We start from the raw sequence: 24730 nt of genomic DNA, 5'->3' as shown, positions 1-24730 counted from the left end.
CTCTCCATGATTTTGAAGAGCAGGCAGGTAATAGCCATAGGCCTGTAGTTTGCCGGATCCGAACTGTCTCCTTTTTTGAATCGGATGGACAAGGGCCGACTCATGAAGCATGGAGACATGTTTATTACAAGTAAAGCTATTTAATAAAGCGTTTGAAAATCTAATACGTCCTTATTATTAATAAATAATTGTTTAGTAGTTTGCGTAAAAGTGACATCTAGTGAAAGTATCCAACAACAGTTCACAACAAAGTTTTCTACAGCTGTAAGCTCAGGAAGTGTATGCTGCAAGTAATAGATGGCTCTGTATAATAAAATAAAAAACAGAAGTTTAATGGTAAAGCCTCAAAATTATTTTAGTGCCAGGTAAATAGAAATATTTTTGTTGTCTATCTCTATTATATATATTATATATATATGACTTACGTGATAGGGTTATAAATGTTCATCGTTTCACTATATTTTGACTATCTATCAATAGGAAATGAAGGATTTTAAATTTATGGATCTAGAAGATGAGAAGCCATTTGTACTCATATCATAGATCTTCATCACTTAACTACTGCGGTTAGTGGTTATCGAATCGTGTCGACCCTCGTTTCGCATTTCGCCTCCTCAGTCTGCAGCGGGTGTCGATAACCCGACAGGAGGCACTCGGCCTTACCATCACGATTCACGCCTGCGCCGCGCCAAGCCAACAGTCTTTCAAAGGCGGCATTAACTGGACACATTCCTACACTTCGCAAACGTGTCGTGTGAAACTTTCATAAAGCTACGCAAGATTTCACTAACATTGTGGTGGCATAATATTTCTATATAATAATTTTCAACTTTATGTGCTAGTTAGTAATAACCGTTGTTTCATATTCTACATTTTATATTAAAAACTAGTGCAGCTTTACGGAGTAGCTTCACTCCAGTGCCGCCTTTCATCGTTCGCATTCCAACACATAGGTGGCGACACTAAAAATATTTGACATTCCGCAAATTCCATTCATCGTGGGCTCGGCTCAAATGTCAAACACAAGTATTTCGTCAACAGAATCGTGGCGCGATAGTTGGATTTATTAAACCGATTATTTAACAAAATAAACAATTATCATGCGTTTATTGGTGGAACACAGATTATAGTCTATACCGATAGACCCCAGCTGCTCGTGTGTTGTGATTTATATTAATAATTTCAGCCAAATTCCTTAAGCTTGTTTTTTGCGAATCGTTCTTATTGATTTTCGTTCTTCGCCGGTTCGTGTATTTCGTGTTTAAAAGTTTTTCTAACACAATAGTTAATTAAGACTGGTAGTCAGTGACTTAAATAAGTTTTATAGACTTCGTTAAAAGTAAGGAGACTTTAATCGTGTATTGTGTGCGTGGGAAAATTGATTGTAAGTACATAGAAACTCACACTTACAATAATAAACTATAATTCAGTGTATATAATTAATTAAGTATCTACTTGGGTACAGCTTAACTTAACATTAATTTACTTATTTTAAATAAACCTAATATATAAGTGTTAACGTTACCTACTTCCTCTCTTAATAATATATTCGTTATTGATAATACATTTCTTATTGTTTTTATTTGAAAATGAAACGTAATTGCTTCACAAATGAATTAGTTCAATATTTTTGTATAGAGAGTAGACTCACTGATAATGAATTAAAGTTATAATAGACATAAAACAATTGGGAAATTAGGAATTATATAAAGTATAAACCATAATATAGAAACCAAATAGGTAAGCATATCTGTAATGATTATTAACTTGAAAAGTAACCGAAATTGTCAGACGAGATTATTACATTAAGTGCGTTCAACTTACACTAAGTACAAAACGTTACCGGTTTCGCGAACGAGCAAGCAAAAAAATTCGACGATACAGTACCTACATATATTATGATTTGCGAAGAGCTGTGGAATGCGACCGATATGGCTGACGGGTCGCGACCGCTCGGTCTGCGAGGTTTCAACATGCATGGCCCCGTTGATAAGGAGCCGATAGTACGACCGATTACACAATATGACCCAGCAATTGATAGCTCACTTGTGGCCTAAACAGTGTTACCGGATTATTTGAGAATATACTGTTGTGGCCCATACTCACGTATCATAAGTTACCGCGTGCATGTTGTACAAAAATGGAGTAAAATTGATAAATTATGGTGTAATTAAGTCATCCGCATGCTTTTCAATGACGACTTCTCGTTAATAACTAACGAATAATCGCGATCGCGAATAAATATTTTTTTTTAACAAATTCCATTTTTATAATAATTCTATTGCTGAATTCGCACTCTATACGAGACACAACCTCCCCATACCCCCATACCATCTCTATTTACACAGAAAAGAATAGTGTTTACTTATAGCTTAAGCACGTGGTTGGATATGGTCTGGCCAAACCATCGGACGCGGTCCGGTACTGGACCATATATTTTTTAATGGAACAGGACAAACGAGCGTACGGGTCACCTGATGTTTTGTGATTACCGCCACCCACATTCTTTTGCAACACCAGAGGAATTACAGGAGCGTTGCCAATAGCCAAATAATATCCGATTGTATGTCGCATTGTTCATCACACAAAATAATTATTATTAGCGTCCGAACCGTACTAATTCCGATGGACCGGCCGTACCAAATCCGACCATGTGTTTAGGTTATAACCGTTCCCCATGCATCTGTCTAAGATTCTAAACCATTGTAAAAATAGTTAGCAGAGCAGCCGTACAAAATTCGTAACATCTGCCGATCCCTTACCCTACCGTGTCTGTCCCCTCAGCTAAGAGCGCATGCGCACAGGAGGGGTGCTTTAGAAACGATCGTAAACACGCCAAGCCGCACCCCGAAATGCGGGCATTCCGCTCAAGATCATTATTAGATCTTAACGGCATCGTCTTAAGGATCAAATTTCTTGGGCTGATAAATACATTGAAATAGAATATTTTTACACAGAATGTCGAGGTACAAACATGTGGCTTTCTTTTTTGGAACCCACAGCTGACGTCATAGGCGGTTGTATGAAGTAACTATACAACTAATATTTTTTTTTAATCACAGATAGTTCTTTCATTATTCTCTTTTTATTTAAAATTATTGATTTTTTTACATTTTGTTTATTTTTCGGTCTGTTAAAGCGTGGTTTGATATTATTTAACTATTATTTACTTTGCTTTTTTAGTCTCCAAAGAATGATTTATGGGAGAGAAGGACAAACGAGCGGTAACCTGATGTTAAGTGATCACCGTCGCCTACATTCCCTTGCAATAGAGGAATAACAGGAGCGTAGTTTGCCATTTAATAAATAAGATATTTTTTACAATAAAATATATTTTTTACACTATTTTAAATTTAAATTTATTTTCTATTTTTTAGTTGAATTTTATATAAAGCGTGCTTTTTAGTTTTTTTTAACTATTATTTATTTTTCGTTTTTTAGTCAAATTAGTGTAATGTCATCGGTCCTCGATAAATCTACAAAGTTTGAACGAAATCTAGCCGTTTACAGTGGGTCAAAATCGCGCCCAAAGAAGTCGGTTACAAACATACAGGTGAAGCTAATATAAAGCGTATAAAAAGGTGTACTTACGCGCTTTATTTGTAGGTATCTCCATGTCGTATTTTCAGGAGAAGGAACGATAAGAAAGCTCACACGTATAATCGACTGTTTGGTGTGGTGGTTGTTTCACGCGCCTTGATCTTTGGCACAAATAAATCGCTAATCCTGAATATCCTGGAAAAAAAGGGACAGACTATAGTATTAATAACGAAATTGTCTTTGCTCTCTGAAAAGTGTGCAAAGTTTTAAGGAGGGTCAAAATTTTAATCAAAGATTCCGTTAATTTGACTTAATAAAATATACAATATATATTACTTATTTAATAATAATTGTGTTTGTTAGTTCCGATTAACTCAGAAACGGCTGGGTTCTGACGGATCACTCCCAGATAGCTCAGTGATTATAAATCCTATTTTGAATAAAAATATTTGAATTTGAATAACTAGCTGACCCAGCAAACGTTGTATTGCCGATATTAAAATCGCGATACAAAAGTAACTGTTGATCGTAGATGGGTGAAAAAATTCATGAGGATCGGTCAAGCCGTTGTGGAGGAGTTCAATGTTTAACACCATGACACGAGAATTTTATATATTAGATAATGAAGCTTTATTTGATTCCATGCAAAAATAACAATTATTTAATCTTACGCTAAGTTAAGTTTTGGGTAAAAGCCTCCTCCAAAGAACTCCATTTAGTTTTGTTTTTGCAGTCTCTATCCAACTCTGCTCCGCCACCGCCACTATTTCATCTCTCTACCTACCACAAGGCCTGCCTCTCTTACTAATGCCTCGAGGAGGTTATTATGAGAGTAACTAAGGCTAATCTTATTTAGAAAAAAGAATTAGAGTTCCGTAAATGAATCAAATCCCTTGACATTGACAAAACCATTGAATCCTAAACGAAATGTAATCAACGATAGATCGTTGATCTGATATTTTAGAAAATAAAAAATAAATAAAATAAATAAATCTATAACACCGCGAATCTCCTCTCGTTCTAAGATTACATTTTATGTATCACCTTAAAAAAGCAATTATGCAGGAAATACATTTGTGAGGCGCTCTTGTAGTTTGTACAATAAACATCTTACTGAAATTGATATATTTTCATTAAATATACAGAAATATAAGAAAATAGTAGGTGATATTATACTCAATTTAAAAAAATAATAACGGTAAATACTTAATAAAATCATTGTTGTTGCGTCCTGTTCTTAACTATACTCTTATAACTGTTTAAATTTTCGTTTTGTCTATTGTAATTTTGTAATTTTTACTTTTGGTTTAAAATATCTATGTTGTTTTTTGTTTTGCTTTATTGTCCATTGTAAACATAATTAGTATTTAATTTATGGAACTGTTTTGTCTTTAGTTTATGTATATTTGTAACTCACTATTGTAAATGACTGTTTTGTTCCTGAATAAAAAAAAAAAAAATCACCAATACTTAGATACGTATCCCAACTGGTGTCTCAATAGTCGTAATCCGTGTTCACGTGTGTCTGTGTGTGTCATTGTGTATGTCATAGACGTACAATATACTATCGTATAGACAACGTCACAGCCCGATAATACGTGACCAATTTTGATCTGTCAATGGGTGCATTAACTAGTGATTTATTAATCAAAATAATATTAAGTATTATAAAAACGTGGCTGACTGTTAACGACTTGTCAATCAAAATCGGTTACCATAACATTAAATTCACCTTAACACTAAATTCCATGCGATATTTCCGTGACGATACGACATGGGTACCTTCAAAAAAAGCGCGTACACATTCCTTGATGGCCGGCAACGCTCCTGTGATTCCTCTGGTGTTGCAAGAGATTGTGGGCGGCGGTGATCACTTAACAACAGGTAACCCGTACGCTCGTTTGTCCTCCTATTCCATAAAAAAAAAACCTTCCGTTCTTTAACATCTTTATGTTCTTCTCTCTCGCGCGCTTTGTTTGTGTATACGCTAGTATATACACTAGGACTTTATTGTTCAATCCTTTGGCGTTGGAAATTTTATTCATCAGTGACCACAATAGGTACAGACCCTCATAATATATATCGTTGGTAGGGTTAATGAGAAAATATTAAAATCGTTAAGTTTGACTTTCTATGTGGTCAGGATCAAAAGTTGTTCAGATTTAAACATTTTCCATAGAGTTGAGGTTTGTTCACTAGAACGAGCAGACAATGGCCATTTTGAACAACTGGGTATCCTTTTTGAACTACTTTTTTCTAATTTTTAGCAGTGGGAGGCTCCTTTGCACAGGATGCCGGCTAGATAATGTGTACCACAACGGCGCCTATTTCTACCGTGAAGCAGTAATGTGATAGTAATAGTAGCTAGTAAAATTACTGGGCAAATGAGACTTAACATGTTATGTCTCAAGGTGACGTGCGCAAATGTAGAGCCGCTCAGAATTTTTGAGTTTTTCAATAATCCTGAGCGGCACTGCATTGTAATGGGTAAGGCGTATCAGTTGCCATCAGCTGAACGTCCTGTTTGTTTGTCTCATCAATTTAATAAAAAACAAAGTTACAACAACATTTGCATATGCAGCTCAACCAGGCATGCATACACGGGCAGGAGACACGCGGGTCACTAGTATTCTATATATTACCGTAAATGTTAAATTGAAAACCGCATTCTTTATATTTATCAGGTATGTTACATAAAATAGCCGTTCGCTACGCGCCGTCCGAAATACTTCGATTGCCTCGGGCGAGAAAAAATTCTATTGTGACTGTTGTACCAAATACCGCAGCGTAAATAATACACGTAGATACGACACTAGTAATATGTATTGGTATGCCACTTATTGGATTTACATTCCGATCGTTACGTAAATACTTAAATAGTTATTCAAAGTATTCATACATTCCGACGTTGGATTTGTTTCTACTCTTTTATAATACATTTTGATTATTTCATAAGTTGTAAGTGTTGCTAAGTAATGTGAGCAATGGTAAGAGCTTACCATAAGATTGACCCCTTGCTTATTCAAAATAATTGAGTTGAAAACTTCATTAGCCGCGTTAGAATTTAGACAAGAAGCACGTTCACCTTGATATTCTTGAAAAACCACAAGTTAGGATTTCATCCCCACCATCTGGATGTCTGGCGGTCCTCCACAGTGCGGTTTACAAGGAGCTTACTTCCTCGTACTATAAAGCTGTTGAATGAGCTTCCTTGTGCGTTGTTTCCGGGACAATACGACATGGGTACCTTCAAAAAAAGCGCGTACACCTTTTTAAAGGCCGGCAATGCTCTTGTGATTCCTCTCGTGTTGCAAGAGAATGTGGGCGGCGGTGATCACTTAACACCAGGTGACCCGTACGCTCGTTTGTCCTCCTATTCAAAAAAAAGTTAAGTCTCATTTGCCCAGTCATTTCACTTACTACGGCTCCCTTCAGACCGAAACACAATAATGCTTACACGCGATGTGACACCCATAATCTGTGCCGGCATCCTGTGCATTGTAGCCTCCTTCTGGTAAATGCCCTTAGTAGCCTCTTACAACACCCTTGCGCTTGGGACTATTTCCTATTCTTTCTAGGCTCCGGGGAAGCACAGGGCACAGACCCTTTAAACATCAGTCAATCAAGAAATTTTCTTTCACGTATAAAAAACTATGGAAGGAGTTTCGATGATGATACGACACGGGTTCCTTCAAAAAAAGCACGTTACCCTCTCTAAATGGCCAGCAAATACTTGATGATTCCTCTTCTCTTTCAGAAGGTAGCTCGCGGTGATCACTAAACATCATCGTACGCTCGTTTGACCCCCCCTTCTATAAAAATCATTATAATATTGTCTATACACTCGGAATAACGCAAAATATTTTTTTGTTTAAGCAGTTTTTAAATCCTCTCTGGAGTTCAGACGAGGTAGCATTCAATAGCTCGATTATAATGAATGTGTATATGTAAATGTAATATACAATAGAATATGTATCAATAAAACACTTCTTGAAGGAACGCGTGTAATTGTAACTATGTTTTTACATTAGTATTTGCGTTTCGTGAGCTTTTCAGCGCACGTTTTCAAGGGGTTTGTTGACCGCATATTATTGTTGTTAAAATTGTGATGAAAATCTGATTGAAGAGACTTATTTCCTATAAATGAAATCTACAATTCAGATACATTGATATCGGGTACAAGAAACGCCCCCGCTCAATGTTGCCACTACATAAATACTTTTAACTGTGGAATGCGAATTTAACAAAGCATCACATTTTACGATTTGATACCTGACCCGCTTTGGCTGTTCCAAATAAATTTACTGACTGACTCATGTTAACATCTATATATAAGTGTTTCCAGGGTTGTATTCATATTTACTCCGCCTGGAAGCAAATAGCACAAAAAAAAATATTGATTTAGTTGTTATTGCGAAACTGAAGTGGAAGTGGGCAGGCCACATAGCTCGATGGTTAGATAGCCGTTAGGGTAGTAAAGTCCGCGAATGGCGACCACGTACCGGAAGACGACGTGTTGGTAGGCCCCCCACAAGATGGACCGACGATCTGGTCAAGATCGCCGGAATACGTTGGATGTGGGCAGCGCAGGACCAATCGTCGTGGAGATCATTGAGGGAGGCGTTTGTCCAGCAGTGGATAATGATGAGGCGTTATTTTGCGGAAATCTATAATCATCAAAATGTTGTTATTTTTATTTAGTGTAAATTCCGCTAAGTTTTGGCTTCAATCAATTCGACACGTGTATCGGCTCTACACGAGGCATCCTCAGGAGGTGTTGACTTGCTATTTAGGTAAATGGACGAGTAGCGATCACATATTTTGACAATGGAGCATATCAATCACAAATACAAAATCACTTAGAGCTCTATGAATATTTAGCTTAAAATATATGCTTGAGATACACTATTGGTTTGAATAAAATTTGTTCTGTAAAACTATCTTGTTTTTGATTAGATTTCGATATGTCGCAATAGGTTGAATCGTTGACTCTAGGCACGGGACCCCGGTTCGATTCTCGCCCGCCACGTAACAATGTGCTTTAAGTTTTCGAATTCATGTATATTATTCGGCGCTTTGTAAAGTTGGCAACGCTCCTGTTATTCCTCTGGTGTTACAAGAGATTGGGTGATCACTTAACACCAGGTGACCCGTATGCTCGTTTGTCCTCCTTTTCCATAAAAACAATTCAAACGGCGCGTGACGTCATATCATCGCGCAACGAGTGAATTTTGTGTAGTGAGGTTACAGTGAATAACGCTGAACTAAGCGTTTATTTTTTATCTATAATATTGATTTATCTTGAAGAGCAAAATTCAAAGTTTGATATTTTTATTCACTATGGTGTATCGCTTACTGTAAGTCAAGTTACGATGTAGGAATTCTTGTTTTAGTTACAAATCTCACGAGAAATCAGCGACTTTATATTGGTTTCATTAACAATATTAACTTCAATGATAATTACTTTTTTATGCATACAAGTAACGAGTCTTGAAAGACGTTACCACATATTAGTAAGCAATGCGTCAAACAGCGCTGAATTCCACCTTCGTACGACACGCTACAAATTAGAATATCATCCCTACCATCTGGATGGATGTGTGGCTTCCTTGACAGTTTTTAAGGATCTTTCTTCCACGTATTACAAAACTGTGGAATCGGCTTCCTTGTGCGGTGTTTTCGGGACGACCTTCAAAAAAAGCGCGTACACCTTCCTTAAAGGCATGTCCGTGATTCCTGGTGTTGCAAGAGAATGTGGGAAGCGGTTATCACTTAACATCAGGTGACCCGTACGCTCGTTTCTTCTCCTTTTCCATAAAAAAATTGCTGCTCAGGATTATAGGCGGCACCGCTAATATACTTGTTTGTCACCTTGGAACATCGATGTTAAATCTCAGTTTTAGTCTCTCCAGCTACGACGCCCTTCCATCCAAAACATAAACATTATGTGCTTACTACAAGTTAACTGCAGAAAAAACTTCCATTAGCTATAAGCCGTCTTTTTGTACAAAGCGGCCAGCCCTTGATAACAATGGTACAACAAAGAAAAGAGAAAGTTTCAACATATGATACGTATACTAAGATTAGATATAGTTATGGTTCGTAAAGTGGCTCAATATGTTCTGGTTAGTTCTGTCTCAATTGCGTCCAATGTGATCTTTTGTGATAGCCACTATTAACTATAGCTCGTTGCTAAGATTCCTTTTATATTATTGTATCTTTTGCAGTGAACTGACACATCTCAAATGGTTGCAAAATAGATGCTACACTTACGCATAAAAGGACTACATTCATACCATTACAGAATTAACACTCTCACTACTACCTGAAGCACAGGAAACGGATGTATTTGTTCCTGGATCCGATGCGTATAATAAGGGTTTTTGAGCGGGTTGAACTCGAAGGGCTGGTCTAAAGTTTAATACATTTTTGCGAACATGAGTTGTTAAGGTTCAGTTTGACAAGACTCATGTGGTCTCACCACACCACAAAAATGTTCTGGGCCAAATTGAGCGGTTTTGGCATTAAATTTTGCAAGTTCGTGAGCGCATTCATTGCTCTCGAGCTCAGACCGACAAATGCAGAATCATCTGGTACTCATTGTAGGACAAATTTGTTCTAATCACCACTAGTAATTAGGATAGTTCGACAGTTGTCTACAAGTTTCGAGACACTATTATACTTATCTCTACAGCTGCTTGACTGTAGATTAGATATAGATTTTATTTAATGAATAAAAGGGGTCAAAATTATGTCTCTAAGTCTATAATTTTCATGCTTCATTACGACACCTGTTTTTGGCTTCTGAGCTCCCTATGCCAGATACCACTAAGTTCATATTGCCGGATATGTGGATACATTGATGAAACTTTTAGGGCGTGTAGGGCTAAAAATACATTCCAGAAAAGCTTCGCATTACTCCCTAAAAATTCCTCGTGCCATAAAATATCTCACATCTGCTTTATTAGGGCCTCTCTTTAGCAGGAAAAGAAAAAATCTTTAGAGCACTTGAATAACAACACCTAGAGTGGTAAAATATATTTAATGCTGGCTGAGAACAGCGGGAATCGAACCCACAACCCGTGACCTGCAAGCGAGATATATTCCTTAACAAAGGGCTCGTTAGCCTAAATTCATGATCGAATTTCGGACGTGGTCTGGTTGCGGACCATAAATTCATGATCGAATTTCGGACGTGGTCTGGTAGCGGACCATATTCGATGATATGTCGCATTGTCCATCGCACATTATTATTATTATTACCGTCCGGACCGTACGGACTACGACGCCCGACAAATTGGTGAAAAGCGCCCGCCGGACCGTCCTATGGCCTGACCGATTAAATACCAACTCCGACCATGTGTGTTGGTTATAACAGCTGAGACATATTCCAGAATACATCTAATATTAGAAACATGCCTACTAATAAAGAAACATTCCTTTAATCTGTTCAATCTCCGTTTTTCGCGTCTGTACAAAGTCTAGCCGCGCAACTTGCGAGGAATTTCCGCTTCGGTATTAACATACTTCGTTATAATTATTATAATGGCGACATTATTCCGCGCGCCAAATATTTTTACGTGCCCAGACATGGATTCCAGCATTTGTTTCAAAACATTCGCTCCGTTCAAATGCGTGCAAATTGACGCCTGGCCATCTTTCAACTCGACGTATTTTAAATATTTGAAAGATTTTCAACTTTGAAGGACGCCGTTTTACCGCTTTAATTATAACGTTTAACTATTAAGCCTAAGTTTGCGTAATTTTATAGTTTTCTTATTAAATTTAAAGTTATATAGTTTTCAATTAAATATTCTCTATAATGACAGGGTAACTTACGTGACCTCTATTTTTATTAATTTAAAAAAAATATTATTTCCCAAAGTTTTAATATGTAAAAATGTACGATGTACCAACCTACTTGATTTTGTTCAATGGTCCTTTTATTCTTCGCTATGTTCAAACAAAAAAAGTTGAATATAAATAATACAGGCGGTTCTATTAAATTAGCTACAATTTTTGTTCAATGTATTTTGTAAGAGAGATTAATCTTTACAAAAGGTCTGGTATGATTTTCATGAGATTTTAACTGACAGCTAGCTTATGATATAAAGCAGAAATTCAAAGAAGGGCATGTAGAAAATAAACGGTTTTGTGTTAAAGAATGAAAAGCATAACATGTGAATATAATCTCCAGCCAAGAAATGCTGATACTGCAACTTTTGCACGAGTAAAAAAAAGAATGTCAAAGATGACTTGCGCCAAATGCAAGAAAACATATTTTTTTGAAGAGGAGATATATACATATTTTACGTATTGAAGACCCCAAAACGGGCCCCATTTGTCAGGCTCGGGTGTAAACACTCCCTACCGAAAAAAACCTCCACTGTGCTGATTGCCCTAAACGCTACAGCGAAGCCGGGCGGGGGCCTTGAAGAAAACAGTTTGTGGCGAACAGAAAAATGATGTTTGCTTTGGATGCCTTTAAAGCAAAATTTTAAGCCAAATAATTAAAGTCTTTACAAAACTAATAAAAAACGTTTATGTCGCTTCTAAGAAAAACATATAAATAAACGTTTTTAAAGTTTCTTGTACAGAAAATAACACTGAAAATTTTTTTTATACTAAAAAATTTCACTAACCACACATATTAGTCAGATAAATGCAATAGGTAGGTATTTTGTTTAAATAAAACACTAATATTTCATGCGCCTCCGAAGCGTATGGTTATCTTTTATGTACTTAAAAATAAGGATATCTTTCTAGGGTTAAGTTGTACTCTTGGATATCCACGTAAACGGACCACTCGTCTCGTCGGTGTGCCTGCGACTATGTTCTCGTAAAAGTGAACGAAGTGGGAGGCATTTTTGTACAGCATACCAACTAGATTGGTACGACAGCCTTTTCCTGCACTGACGTAATATTGTGCAACCGTTATTGTGAGATATGGTTTGAAGGGTGCCGTAGCCGTAGCTGTAGTAATATTGCTGGGATAGTGAAACTCAGTATCTCATCTCCTTCATCAATTATCTTAAGTGACGAGCACAATCGCGATGCCGCTCAAAATTTTAGGTTCAATAATCAAGTTAAAGTTTAATAATTGGGTTAAAGAAATAAGGAATCAGTGAGAGCAAAGCTTAAAGAAATCTAGATCTTGACTCTTGGCTCTCAGTAAAATCTTTTTTTTATGATAGTAAGGGACGAGGCGAGCAGGACGTTCAGCTGATAGTAATTTATACGTCCTGCGCATTACAATGCAGTGCTTTCTTCCAGTGGATTCTTGAAATACCCACAAATTCTGAGCGGCACTACAATTGCGTTGGTCACCTTGAGACATAAGATGTTAAGTCTCATTTGTCCAATAATTTCACTAGCTATGGCGCCCTTTAGACCGAAACACAATAATGTTTACACATCACTGCTTCACGGCAGGAATAGGCGCCGTTGTGGTACCCATACTCTAGCTGGCATTCTGTGCAAAAGAGCCTCCCACTGGTAAAATTGTAATGTTGATAATGTAATGTACGATCATAGGCGGCACATAAGTGAATTTTCTAGAAACTGTAAGTAAGTCTTTTGTTGAGCGATGTATACGCTTTTATATAATCCCGGAAAATGTTTAAAAGCGATGCATTTAGAAATTCAGAATAATTGTTAGAAATGTCTGTGTGGTAAAGGTTACTATAACATAAATGGCTTTCTTAATGATACCACATATTGAGAATAGAGCGACCTTCCTCAGACCAAGAAATACTAAATTTTATTGTACGATATTTTTATCAAGAAGCCCGTTGAGTTACTTGCGCCCGTTCTTCCCGGGTCTAGGGCATAGTTTTTCGAATGGTTTTTGACTTTCAATAAGTGATATATATATCCTTATTTTTAGTGAAAATATTTGAATTTCAATCAAAAATCCTCACTGCTATCTTTAAGTGAACGTCTCGGGGTCTCGTCACTCTTTATCAAAAAAAAAATTTTAAATGTAATATTTATGTCGTTTGTCATATTTTCAGGACAAAATGGACAAAATAGAGTCGGCGTTGGATGTTCTGTCGAGAGCAGCCACCATGGTGCAGCCGTGTCCGGCATACCCCGCCAGTGACTCAGAGGGCTTTGGTATGTATACAGTAAACTATGACGTAATATTACTATATTCATTCATCATCATCAACCGGAGGACGTCCACTGCTGGACAAAGGCTCCCCGCAAAGATGTAAGCGATGATCGGTCCTGCGCTCACCTCATCCAACGTATTCCGGCGATCTTGACCAGATCGTCGGTCCATCTTGTGGGAGGCCGACCAACACTGCGTCTTCCGGTAAGTGGTCGCCATTCGAGGACTTTACTGCCCCAACGGCCACCTGTCCGTCAAACTATGTGCCCTGCACACTGCCAATTTGGGCTATGTCGGTAATTTTAGTTCTCCTACGGATCTCCTCATTTCTGATTCGATCTCGCAGGGAAACTACGAGCCTTCTCCATTGCCCTCTAAGCGACCATGAGCTTTCTCATAAGGCCCAAAGTTACCTACCACGTCTGCGTACCCATATTCAATAACCAGAATACAATTAGGCGTCATTAAATATTTATTCAAACAAAACAAATCTTATATCTATATTGACAATACGGGGAACTGTATCAAGAATACTGACCAACGCACAAGTCCTGTTCGTGCTTTTATGATCACCTGTAGAGGGTACTTACACTTTGCTCAGAAATTACTTACGTTAAACTTAACTGAGTGTATGTATACAATATGTTATGTTTTTAAAGTGATAACCATCACTTCTAGGATTAATACACAAATAAAATTTGGAAACAAAATTTTATGAACGATGCGGGATTCCAACCCACGACCTCCGGCGTTCCGTGCCGGTGATCTAACCAACTGAGCTAACCGTTCGAGTACCGCCTCGTTATAAAATTCTGTTTGCTAGAAGAATGAAGCCACAACCTGAGAGTTGAACAAAGCAAGCAGAATTTTATAACAAGGCGGTACTCGAACGGGGTTAGCTCAGTTGGTTAGAGCACCGGCACGGAACGCCGGAGGTCGTGGGTTCGAATCCCACATCGTTCATAAACTTTTGTTTTTCAAATTTTATTTGTGAGTGTATGTATGTATTAATCTTATGTCCATGAAAAAGAAGAACTAATGATAGATTTAATAAAAATATAAGGAGAACGTACTTATAAAAAGAATTACATATACATATATGAATAAGTATAAGTTGATATTATTTTAAATAAGTATTCTTAAATATTATCGTTTATTTGTTTTGTAACAAGATTATCAAATGTATTGCTTATCTCAACTGTTAAGAAAGCCGACTGAATATTTTGAATACCATTCCACTGATATGACTAAACGGCCAATGTAACTTTTAATTGTATTTTTTTATTTTGGCTATAGAGAAATGAAGTTATACCATATTTGTATAGGGAGAATTGATGGAAAGAGTATTTTAAAAGAGTTCAACTAAAATATCTTGTTTTCTCTTTTCGTCACTTTTTTGTCGTATTTAAATACGATGGATTTTGTGCACGTGAGTTATGCTATATAAAGTCTCGCCATTAAAACAAATAATAGCGCTCTCTGGGTTTCCACGGAAGACCAGCGTTGTGGATTCTTTCGAAACCACAACTACACAGTTGGGGGCCCATTGGCGTCATTAGATCATAATTAGATTAGTATAACTTTAAGAACTATTATCAGAATGTATAATGACGTCAATAAACATTTTTTCTTTCTTTCTAATACGCTTACGTAGGGTGCGTACTGTGATATACTTCAATAACAGATAACTTAAAAAATAGTTATATTTTCAATGTTTATCTTTTCAATAACTGCTTTTTACTTTAGTGTGCGTGAAAAGCTACGTCTTACACTAGCGATATGTATGTGTCACTTTGTGCTAGTATACGTGCATTGCTCAAATTAGTGGCCATTGTCTATCTAAAAGTTGTTAAGCAAGGCTTTCAGAGGCTATAAGATTCGAAAATTAAAGATTTCGTATCTTTCTTTTACGAACTCGACCATTTCTTTTACGGTTTGCCAGCCTAGCGAAACTCTCTGAGAAAAAAGCGATTTACTCAATTGCATTCATGCGTTCAACGTTTCAACGTTTCAACGTTCAGTCAATGATATATTGACAGATGACGGCCATAGTCTTGTAGAAAATGGAGATAGCAGAAATCCACTACCTTAAAAGCAAGTGTTCACTTTCATACTTAGCCGGATTATACTTCGTCGCCAATCGCCATATTGTACTTTAAAATTGAGTTCAGTAAACATTTCAAGCAAATATCGATAAACCTTATCGCTAATTCGGAAACCGTGTTATACCGCGCTTCCAGACATTTTTGGTGCCATAAGTTTTACTTGGTATAAGGATATCATGGATTATTAGCATGTGGATAAGGCACGCAAGACACATTCGTAACTCACAAATACCGAGACAAAAGATCGAGTAATGTGGAATGGTTTGGCAATAGCACCTTGGATACCTGACCCTGTTATATCTCTCAAACGCTAACAATTAATATGCATCTTGCATCTCTATTAGCATCAATTAAAGTGTACTAGGAACCCAGCCTGGTTATGCATTAAATGATATAATAGATGTACGTGTGACGGATGGCATGCGCGGTGCGTCGTCAGTGCTGTGGCCTTGTAGCCGGGTCACATTCCTGGATCCAGCTGAGTTTGTTTGATCGCCAGTCGGTGTTGTTCCGAGCGCGCTCTATGTCACAATAATAACAGCTGCTTTTGAAATCTATATATTTAAAAATGAATTGCTGTTCGTTAGTCTCGCTAAAACTCGAGAACGACTGGACCGATTTGGCTAATTTTGGTCTTGAATTATTTGTGGAAGTCCAGAGAAGGTTTAAAAGGTGAATAAATAGGAAAATGAAATAAAAACAACATATTTGTTTTTCCTTTGATGTGTCCATACATAATTTCTATGAGAGAATTTATTGACGCACGGTTTGACAGATCTGCTGTGAAACAATTTCATTACGACAGCAGGGTGCATATTTTACGAAGAAATTTTTGATGTTATGATATATTAGTGAGAAATTCATATAAAAATATTATTTTATTTATTATATACAGAACAACGTCTGTCGGGTCAGCTAGAATTCTATAAGAATTTGGTGTCACATTGGTTGTCCGCGACGAACTCTGAAACAACTGAACCGATTTTAATCAAACTTTGTACACTGTGTGCAGTTTGATCCAACTTGAGAGATATAATTTTTATTTTAGCCCGTGACCCTAAATATTTTTTTTTATTTGAAATATTGTTTCTGTATGAATAATTCTATGAGAAAATTTTTTGAGTCACAGTTTATCAGTTCTCCTGTGACATTATTTCATTACAAGAACAGGGAAAAGGGAAATAATTATTGTAATGGCTGGACTTTTACAAATCTCGTAAAAAGGAAAAATATTTTCAATAAAAATTTGTATGAAATAATGGTTTCAATTATAGATTTTAATTTTTTCCACTATGGATAGCACAGGTCAGAGATATGTGGTACCTGTTACCAGGGTCCCACCCGTTGATAGTACAAATGAAACTCTAGATAAGGAGAGTTATCTACACAACTATAAGTTACTATAAAGTTGTTAATTTTGATAAAACAGACATTAGTGATTTTTTATAAGAAGTTTAAATTACGGTAAACCATTCTTATATAGGTAATATATTTTTAGTTAAGATAAAAAAAAAATACAATTATTATTTAAAAAAAATCATTACTACTGCTTCAGGACGAAAGTGCACGCTGAGAGAAAAGAAATGGCAAAAGAGAGTACCAGTTTACCAGTGGGAGGCTCCTTTGCACAGGATGCTGGCTACATTATGGGTACCACAACGGCGCCTCTTTCTGCCGTGAGCAGTAATGTGTAAATATTACTGTGTTTCGGTCTGAAGGGCGCCGTAGATAGTGAAATTACTAGACAAAAGAAACATCTTATGTCTCAAGGTGATGAACGCAATTGAAGTGCCGCTTAGAATTTTTGGGTTTTTCAAGAATCCTGAGCGGCACTGCATAGTAATGGGCAGGGCGTATCAATTATGATCAGCTCAACGTCATGCTCGTCTCGTCCCTTATTTTCATAAAAAAAAGACTTAGTAAAACTAAGTAGATGATGACATGATTGATGTTCAGGGCCCAGGTGATCATCTGCTTCAAACCCAGTCGTCATAAAATAATCAAAAACTTCAAATTAGACTTTGGTCATGCTGGTTTTATTTTTGTCATATTTTAAACAATTGAACCACAATGGTGTTATTTCCTTATTGTTGCTATGACTACTAGATTAGCGATTTTGTTGTTTTTTGCTTCAGAGCGCGTTCAAGAGAAACATCCGCGTAGGCTGAAACATAATAAGTTTTTTTTAATACTATTAGTGTTTTTAGTATATTGTGGTATTATATTATTAATATCCAATGCGACTTATAGGCCTTCAATCTAAGAAATTCCCTTTAGCGTCGGTAATACATCCTATACCACAAGGATCTATTCTAAGACCCTTCCTCTTCCTAATTTATATAAATGATCTACCTAACCTTGTAGAAAAAAAACACAAGGTGGTATTGTTTGCGGATGACACTTCACTTATATTCAAAGTGAAACGAAGCCAAGTTTTATATGACGAAGTAAACAATGCTCTATCTGACATCGTGTACTGGTTTAGCGCCAATAACTTATTGTTAAATAGTCATAAAACCAAATATATTAAATTTACCGCGCGAAAGGTGGTCGTTTTTGACGTTCAATAAGTGATCCTATTTTTAATAAAAATATTTAAATATGAATATACATTTTTATTATTATTTATTAAACCCCACGTTTCGTCACCTCTGCAGGATCACGTTTTCAGCGGATATAATAGGACAAAATAATAATAAAAATGTGTTTTTTTACGCAAAAATTTCATACTTTAAAGATATTTAGCAAAACGAAAACCCATTATGAATTTATATAACATTATCATTCAGTTCGCTAATTTTCTTGCGCTCGTTCTTCTCACGTCTGAGGCATTAATTTCCGGATGGGTGGTAGTTTTTGACTTTCAATACCTAAATGATTTCAATATGCTATTTCGAATATTAGAAATTATTTTTTAATTATTGAAAATTTGCACAGAATATCCTAGTGTGTACTGTGTACCTACCCAGACATAGTTTATATCAACCAACACCGACCATTGTTGCCTGTCTGAAGAAAAAGTGTAAAATAATGCATCAAAGTAATGTTCGTAAACACAATTGCGATAAAATTTATTGAAGTAGGCGTTACTTTGCGGAAATCCATAATTATACAAATGATTTGAGTGTTAATTCCGCCAATATATGTCTTTAAACAATTCGACACGTGTTTCACGAGTCTCGTGCCAGATTTTGGCGAGACAACACGTCCTGAGGATGCCTCGTGTAGAGGCGAAACACGTGTCGAATTGTTTAAAGACAAATATTGGCGGAATTAACACTAAAGAAAACTCAAATCATTTGTATTAATTGCAATAAACAGCTCTTCATTTAATCTCCTAAACGGGGATGATGATACAGTTTCTTGTAAATGAAATTGAAATAAAAAATTTACAAATATTTTTATTCGCTCTTAAATAGTAATAAATAGGACTAGTAATTAAAAAAAAAACTAACAAACACGCACAACGAACCCGGGACCTCTAGCTTAGTAGGTAGGATCGCTAACCACTCGGCTATACAGGTATACATAATTAAAATACAACAAATTATAACTAAGCCATGTTAAGGCCTCAAAATATATACTTCTCTTAAACGTTATTTCTATATCTCTGCCGATGTTTTGGGGGATAAATCACGCTTACTATTAAAATCAATGTATTTTTAGGTAGAAACCAGGCAACTGGGAAAAACAGACTATTTGCGTATTCGAAAGTTACTTTTTTTTATGGAATAGGAGGACAAACGAGCGTACGGGTCACCTGTTGTCAAGCGATCACCGCCGCCCACAATCTCTTGCAACACCAGAGGAATTACAGGAGCGTTGCCGGCCTTTAAGGAAGGTGTATGCGCTTTTTTTGAAGGTACCCATGTCGTATCGTCCCGGAAACACCGCACAAGGAAGTTCATTCCGCAGCTTTGTGGTACGTGGAAGAAAGCTCCTTGAAAACCGCACTGTGGAGGACCGCCACACATCCAGATGGTGAGGATGATATCCCAACTTGTGGCGTGTCGTGCGAAGGTGGAATTTGGCGGCAGGAATCGGGTTAAACAGCTCTTCGGAACACTCCCCGTGATAAATGTGGTAGAAGACACAGTTACTCTCTTCGATTGACACTCCATTTAAATAAAGCCGACTTCGGCCATGCTGTTAGTTACTGAGGTGCAGTTTTTCACCTAAGGAATGTGAGGATTGCCAACCCTATCAGAGAGAGCGAGACAGCTATATCAAGCCACACCTCTGTGCTTTCAATACAGCGCTTTCATTCGTCGGGCCATCTGGTTAGCTTTTCCTTGCGCTTACAATTTTATTTTAAACAATTATAACAAAATAGAAAGATTTACGATTCACTAGTCGCTTTGAAAATATTTCTTTATTTGTTAGTATTTATTTATGAGGAAATTCAATGTGTTATAATATGTTCTAATATATAAAATTCTCATGTCACGGTGTTTGTAGGTAAACTCCTTCGAAACGGCTTGAGCGATTCTCATGAAATTTTGAGTGCATAATGGGTAGGTCTGAGAATCGGTCAACATCTATTTTTCATCCCCCTAAATGTTAAGGGTGGTCCATGCCAAATATTTTTTTTAATTTTTTTGACATTTTTTTTTAAATTTGTTTGATTATGAGTCAGCATTAAAAAATACAAACAACTTTTCACCCATCTACGATCAATAGTTACTTTTGTATCGCGATTTTAATATCGGCAATACAACGTTTGCTGGGCAAGCTAGTTATATATATAAATTGTTTACACATTATATAGAAATTATCTTGCCCTAAACTAGGCATAGCCTGTGCTATGTTAGCTCTGCTGCGGTTGCAAGACAATGATATTAATGGTACGATATACTAACTTCAATATAAATATAAATAAACATCCATGACTCGAAAAGAAACGTCATATTCGTTATGTAAATGTTTGCATCTGCAGGTATTCGAACTCGGGACCTCTTCTAATAATGATATCAAATCAAATCAAATCATCTTTATTTGCACGATATGGTGTGGTGGGCTTACAATTTACAGGTGCACTTATCTTAATCCATACGGCATGCAAACTTATAATAGGTACCTACTGGAATACAAAATAAAAAAAACATATATATATCTTTAATACGGTTTTGTACTTGGTGTTATAGTGTTTTCGATATATAGTTATTGAAAACCAGCTGTTGCACACCCTGAACGACTATTCTATACAACGACAAAGTCACACAAAACAGCAACCTTTCGCGCACGTGGACCAGAATGACCCGCCCCACGACCTAGCCATTTTCGAAGATTTTTCAATTATCGAATCGAATTATTGAGTAAACGAGTTAGCTAAGGAGATTTGACATTGTGTGACAAGGAACGGAAGGGTTCAAAAGCTTTCTGACGGCACATACTAAAATCTAAAATACCTACTAAAACGACATCTTAAATCAATTTCCTAATATGGAAATATTGGGGTTGAGCAGGTACTGCAGGCAGGAACTGTAAAGTAGTACCTGTAGATGAAGCCTCAACCTGAGAGTTGAAAAAAGCATACAAGATTTGATATAACATACGTCACTCGAACGGTTGGCTCAGTTGGAAAGAGCGCTCGCACGGTACGCGAGAGGTCACGGGTTCGAGTCCCGCATCGTTCATAAAATTTTGCTTACAGTTTTATTTGTGTTTTTTATGTGTTTGCAGCCCGCTCTATAGAACAATTTGGAAAATAGCTTTACATTTTATTACTTATAAAAATAAAACTGAAAAAAACGTGACGACATAGCAGTGGGTGGGGTCATAAATTTTTTGGATACTATAAATATAATTTTTTGAATTTTATATATTTATTTAAATGATCCACTAAGTATTAAATAACACACTAATATTTACCAAAAAAATGATAAATGACTTTGACATTTGTAAATTCCTTATACTTACATAAGTATTATTAAGAATTCGAATTGCCTCTATTTTGAATTTAGATTATCCATTAAGTTTGTGTAAAAATATTTTGTTGCTATCTAAAGAATTTATAATTGCTTTATTATAACATAATAATGATAGCCGTGTACCATTAGGTATTAGTTATACTGAAATTCTTGTGCTATTACTGTAGCGAGCGACATTTTCCGCATAGTTGAGGACAGAGCAAACATCTTTATTCTATATTAAATTGCAAATTAAAGCATTGAAACTAAATTAGTTTATTTAAGAGCTTAGGTAAATTAAGAGACATTATTAAATCATTTTCTAAGAGGGGCGAAAATGTATGAAAGCACCTTCCTGTTAATCTTTCACAGTAAATACTCAACCGAATTTTATGGAATTGTATGTACCTTTAGATCATTTACATATACGTATGGATAGACTATGACAGCTGTAACTTCTAAATTTTTGACCTGGGTAATGGAAGGCAGCCCGGTGTGTAAACTCATGAGCAGCTGCGTTGTCACATGTCTGTCTCAGATTGATAAATGTAATTACACTTAGTTAAATAAGGCTTTGAAATAATCTGTTTTGAAAAAAAAAAAAACAACGTTAGAATTTCTTCCTCGTTCTTCTCTTGGGAAATCTAACTTCCGAATGTGCTGTAGTATAAAAAATAAACATATTTAAAATGCAATGTGATCTTACGAAAGAAAATATTTTTCATTTGATTTGATTTGGATAAACTCATTTTTGGGAGCAAAAACCTATCAAGATCGGTTTTTGCCCCCAAAAACTCCCGAGAATTAAATTATGAGATTGATGCTTGGATCAATATATCTTATATCTTTAAACGAGCAATTCTTGTATATTAATCTGAATCTCGGAAACGGCTCCAACGATTTTAATGAATTTTGTATACAGGTAGTTTCGGGGGCGAGAAATCGATCAGCTATCTAGGTTTCAATTTTGAAAAATGTAGTTTTGTCCGAGTTTTAATGAGAAACAACATAATACATACATACATACAATAACATTAGAATACAAAGGTAAATTTAAAAAGTAAACTATATACAAGACTATAATAGGTCAGATGGGTGATCCGGAAAGCAGAAGACTCCGGTTCGAATCCTGATGTCCTATTAGTTGTTTTTTGTTCAAGTTTTTTTTATGAAAATAAGGGACGAGACGAGCAGGACGTTCAGCTGATGGTAATTGATACACACTCCCATTACAATGCAGTGCCGCTCAGGATTCTTGAAAAACCCCAAAAATTCTGAGTGGCACTACAAGTGCGCTCGTCACCTTGAGACATAAGATGTTAAGCCTCATTTGTAATTTCACTAGCTACGGTGCCCTTCAGACCGTAATGCTTAACACAGTAATGCTTACACATTACTGCTTCATGGCATAAATAGGCGCCGTCGTGGTACATCTCACACTTATGTTTTGTACATTCTTAAAAATCCGAGCAAGGCTCGATCGTCCGATGTTAAGATATTAATTGAAGCAATATCTCTAATGTTTCTTATGAGTTATGAAGGTCGAGCTCGGCCAGTGGCGGAGGTGGAGGTATGTCCAAATTCCTGAGCGCTTTCACCGAGGCCGTGTAACGCGCCTGCGTACGGCGCGTCGCTCGTCACAACTCGCACGCGATCCAATGAAAGTAAACGTCGGCGCGTGCGCACTGTCATCATATTGCATAATTAATGAAAAATGTTTGTAAACAACCAATCATTTCATGTTAATTTGACGGACTACATGAGGAGTGTAATTGAAGGCTTTCAACTAAAATATGTGATAATAATCAATAATGAAGAATGTCATTAAAATATTCATTTTTACCTTTCATTATCAAAATAATATAATTGGAGACGACTTGTAGTGTCCGAAATATTAACTGTGACGTCACTACACTACACCCACTCGTAGCAGCGCTCGATGTTATGAGTTATGACGTCATGCGAAATATTTGAACAATGCGGAAACAAAAATAATCGCAACTTCCAAACTACTTGTTTGATTTTATTGAAACAAGAACTGTTGCACTTGTATACATAATTATTAGCTATACGATGATATAGTTACAATTTTACGGACTAAGTGGTATTCCTCATTTTTTTTAATGTTTCTGTACATGATAACAATGACGTGTCTTCCAATAGACCACGGTCGTCTTACGTTGCATCTGTTTCATCCAAGCTCTATTATTACGAGTACCCATGCCATTTTCAGTACATCTCAAATAAGATCCTGGAATGTGCGCCTGAGCAGACTTCCAAAAATTCCCTTCACATTCGCAATTCTAATCCATATTTTTGCTGCTACGAAATAGCAGATATGAATTCTCTATGAAATGCCTTTTGATGGGCATAAATTTTCCGAACATTTACATTTGAAATTTTTTATTTTTTACACAATCGTAAAGTAAAGATTTCAACGAATAGAAAGAACACAAACTTTTTAAAAAAAGCTGATATTTGACGGGTGTATTTTTATATATTGGAATAGATAAAAATAAAAAACCAAAAAGATGGTTTTTTGAATTTTTCACATAAACTTTGTGGTTATGTGAGAAAAGTGTGAAAACAAAAGTTGTAGATCTTTTTATTACCTACAACTTTGTCATTTAACTCTTTGCCATAGGACTTGTAGTTTTGCCGGAAATTGAGATAAACCGTTTTTACCCTTAACTTTACTTACATGTTCGTTGGATGACTGTAGGGAAGAGTTTAAACACTGTACCTATATTATGTGTCTATACTATTTTCTATCCACTTCTAGTATGTCTCCGCTCTTGTCATAAGTCATTTCGGAATTAATAATCGAAGTAAAAATTAAAAAAAAATGTATCAGTGCTCCATTAAAATAATAATATGATTAGCAGGGGTGATCACCTGCATGTGAGCTCTTTGCACGTTATGACGGACAGTTAAAAAACAATGTGTAAGTAGGGGAAGAAAGTTTGCAGAGCATAAAGTATGGATAGTGTAAAAGCAAGTCACCAATAGAAATTATAAAGCACCGGTATATTATCAATCATGTTCCGTATGTAACCATTTTA

At 36.3% G+C, this 24730-nt stretch overlaps 1 protein-coding gene and 1 non-coding gene across 2 annotated transcripts in view; both read left to right on the top strand.

Annotated features, from left to right (window-relative positions):
• The first annotated feature begins 1013 nt into the window (after positions 1 to 1013).
• LOC126968483 (uncharacterized) overlaps positions 1014 to 24730 on the top strand; it is a 63338-nt gene continuing 39621 nt past the window's right edge. Inside the window, exons 1-2 of the mRNA XM_050813552.1 lie at positions 1014 to 1384; positions 13554 to 13656. Coding sequence (XP_050669509.1) covers positions 13560 to 13656 — 97 coding nt within the window. The 5' untranslated portion in view covers positions 1014 to 1384; positions 13554 to 13559. The remainder of the gene's footprint in view (positions 1385 to 13553; positions 13657 to 24730) is intronic.
• On the top strand, positions 21322 to 21395 carry Trnat-ggu (transfer RNA threonine (anticodon GGU)). Its single transcript has one exon. It is a non-coding gene; the product is annotated as a tRNA-Thr (tRNA).

Source organism: Leptidea sinapis, chromosome 15 (genome assembly GCF_905404315.1).
Source record: "Leptidea sinapis chromosome 15, ilLepSina1.1, whole genome shotgun sequence".
Taxonomy (NCBI): domain Eukaryota; kingdom Metazoa; phylum Arthropoda; class Insecta; order Lepidoptera; family Pieridae; genus Leptidea; species Leptidea sinapis.
The sequence above is the reverse complement of the archived record's forward strand: the minus strand, read 5'-3'. Positions and strand labels throughout refer to the sequence as shown.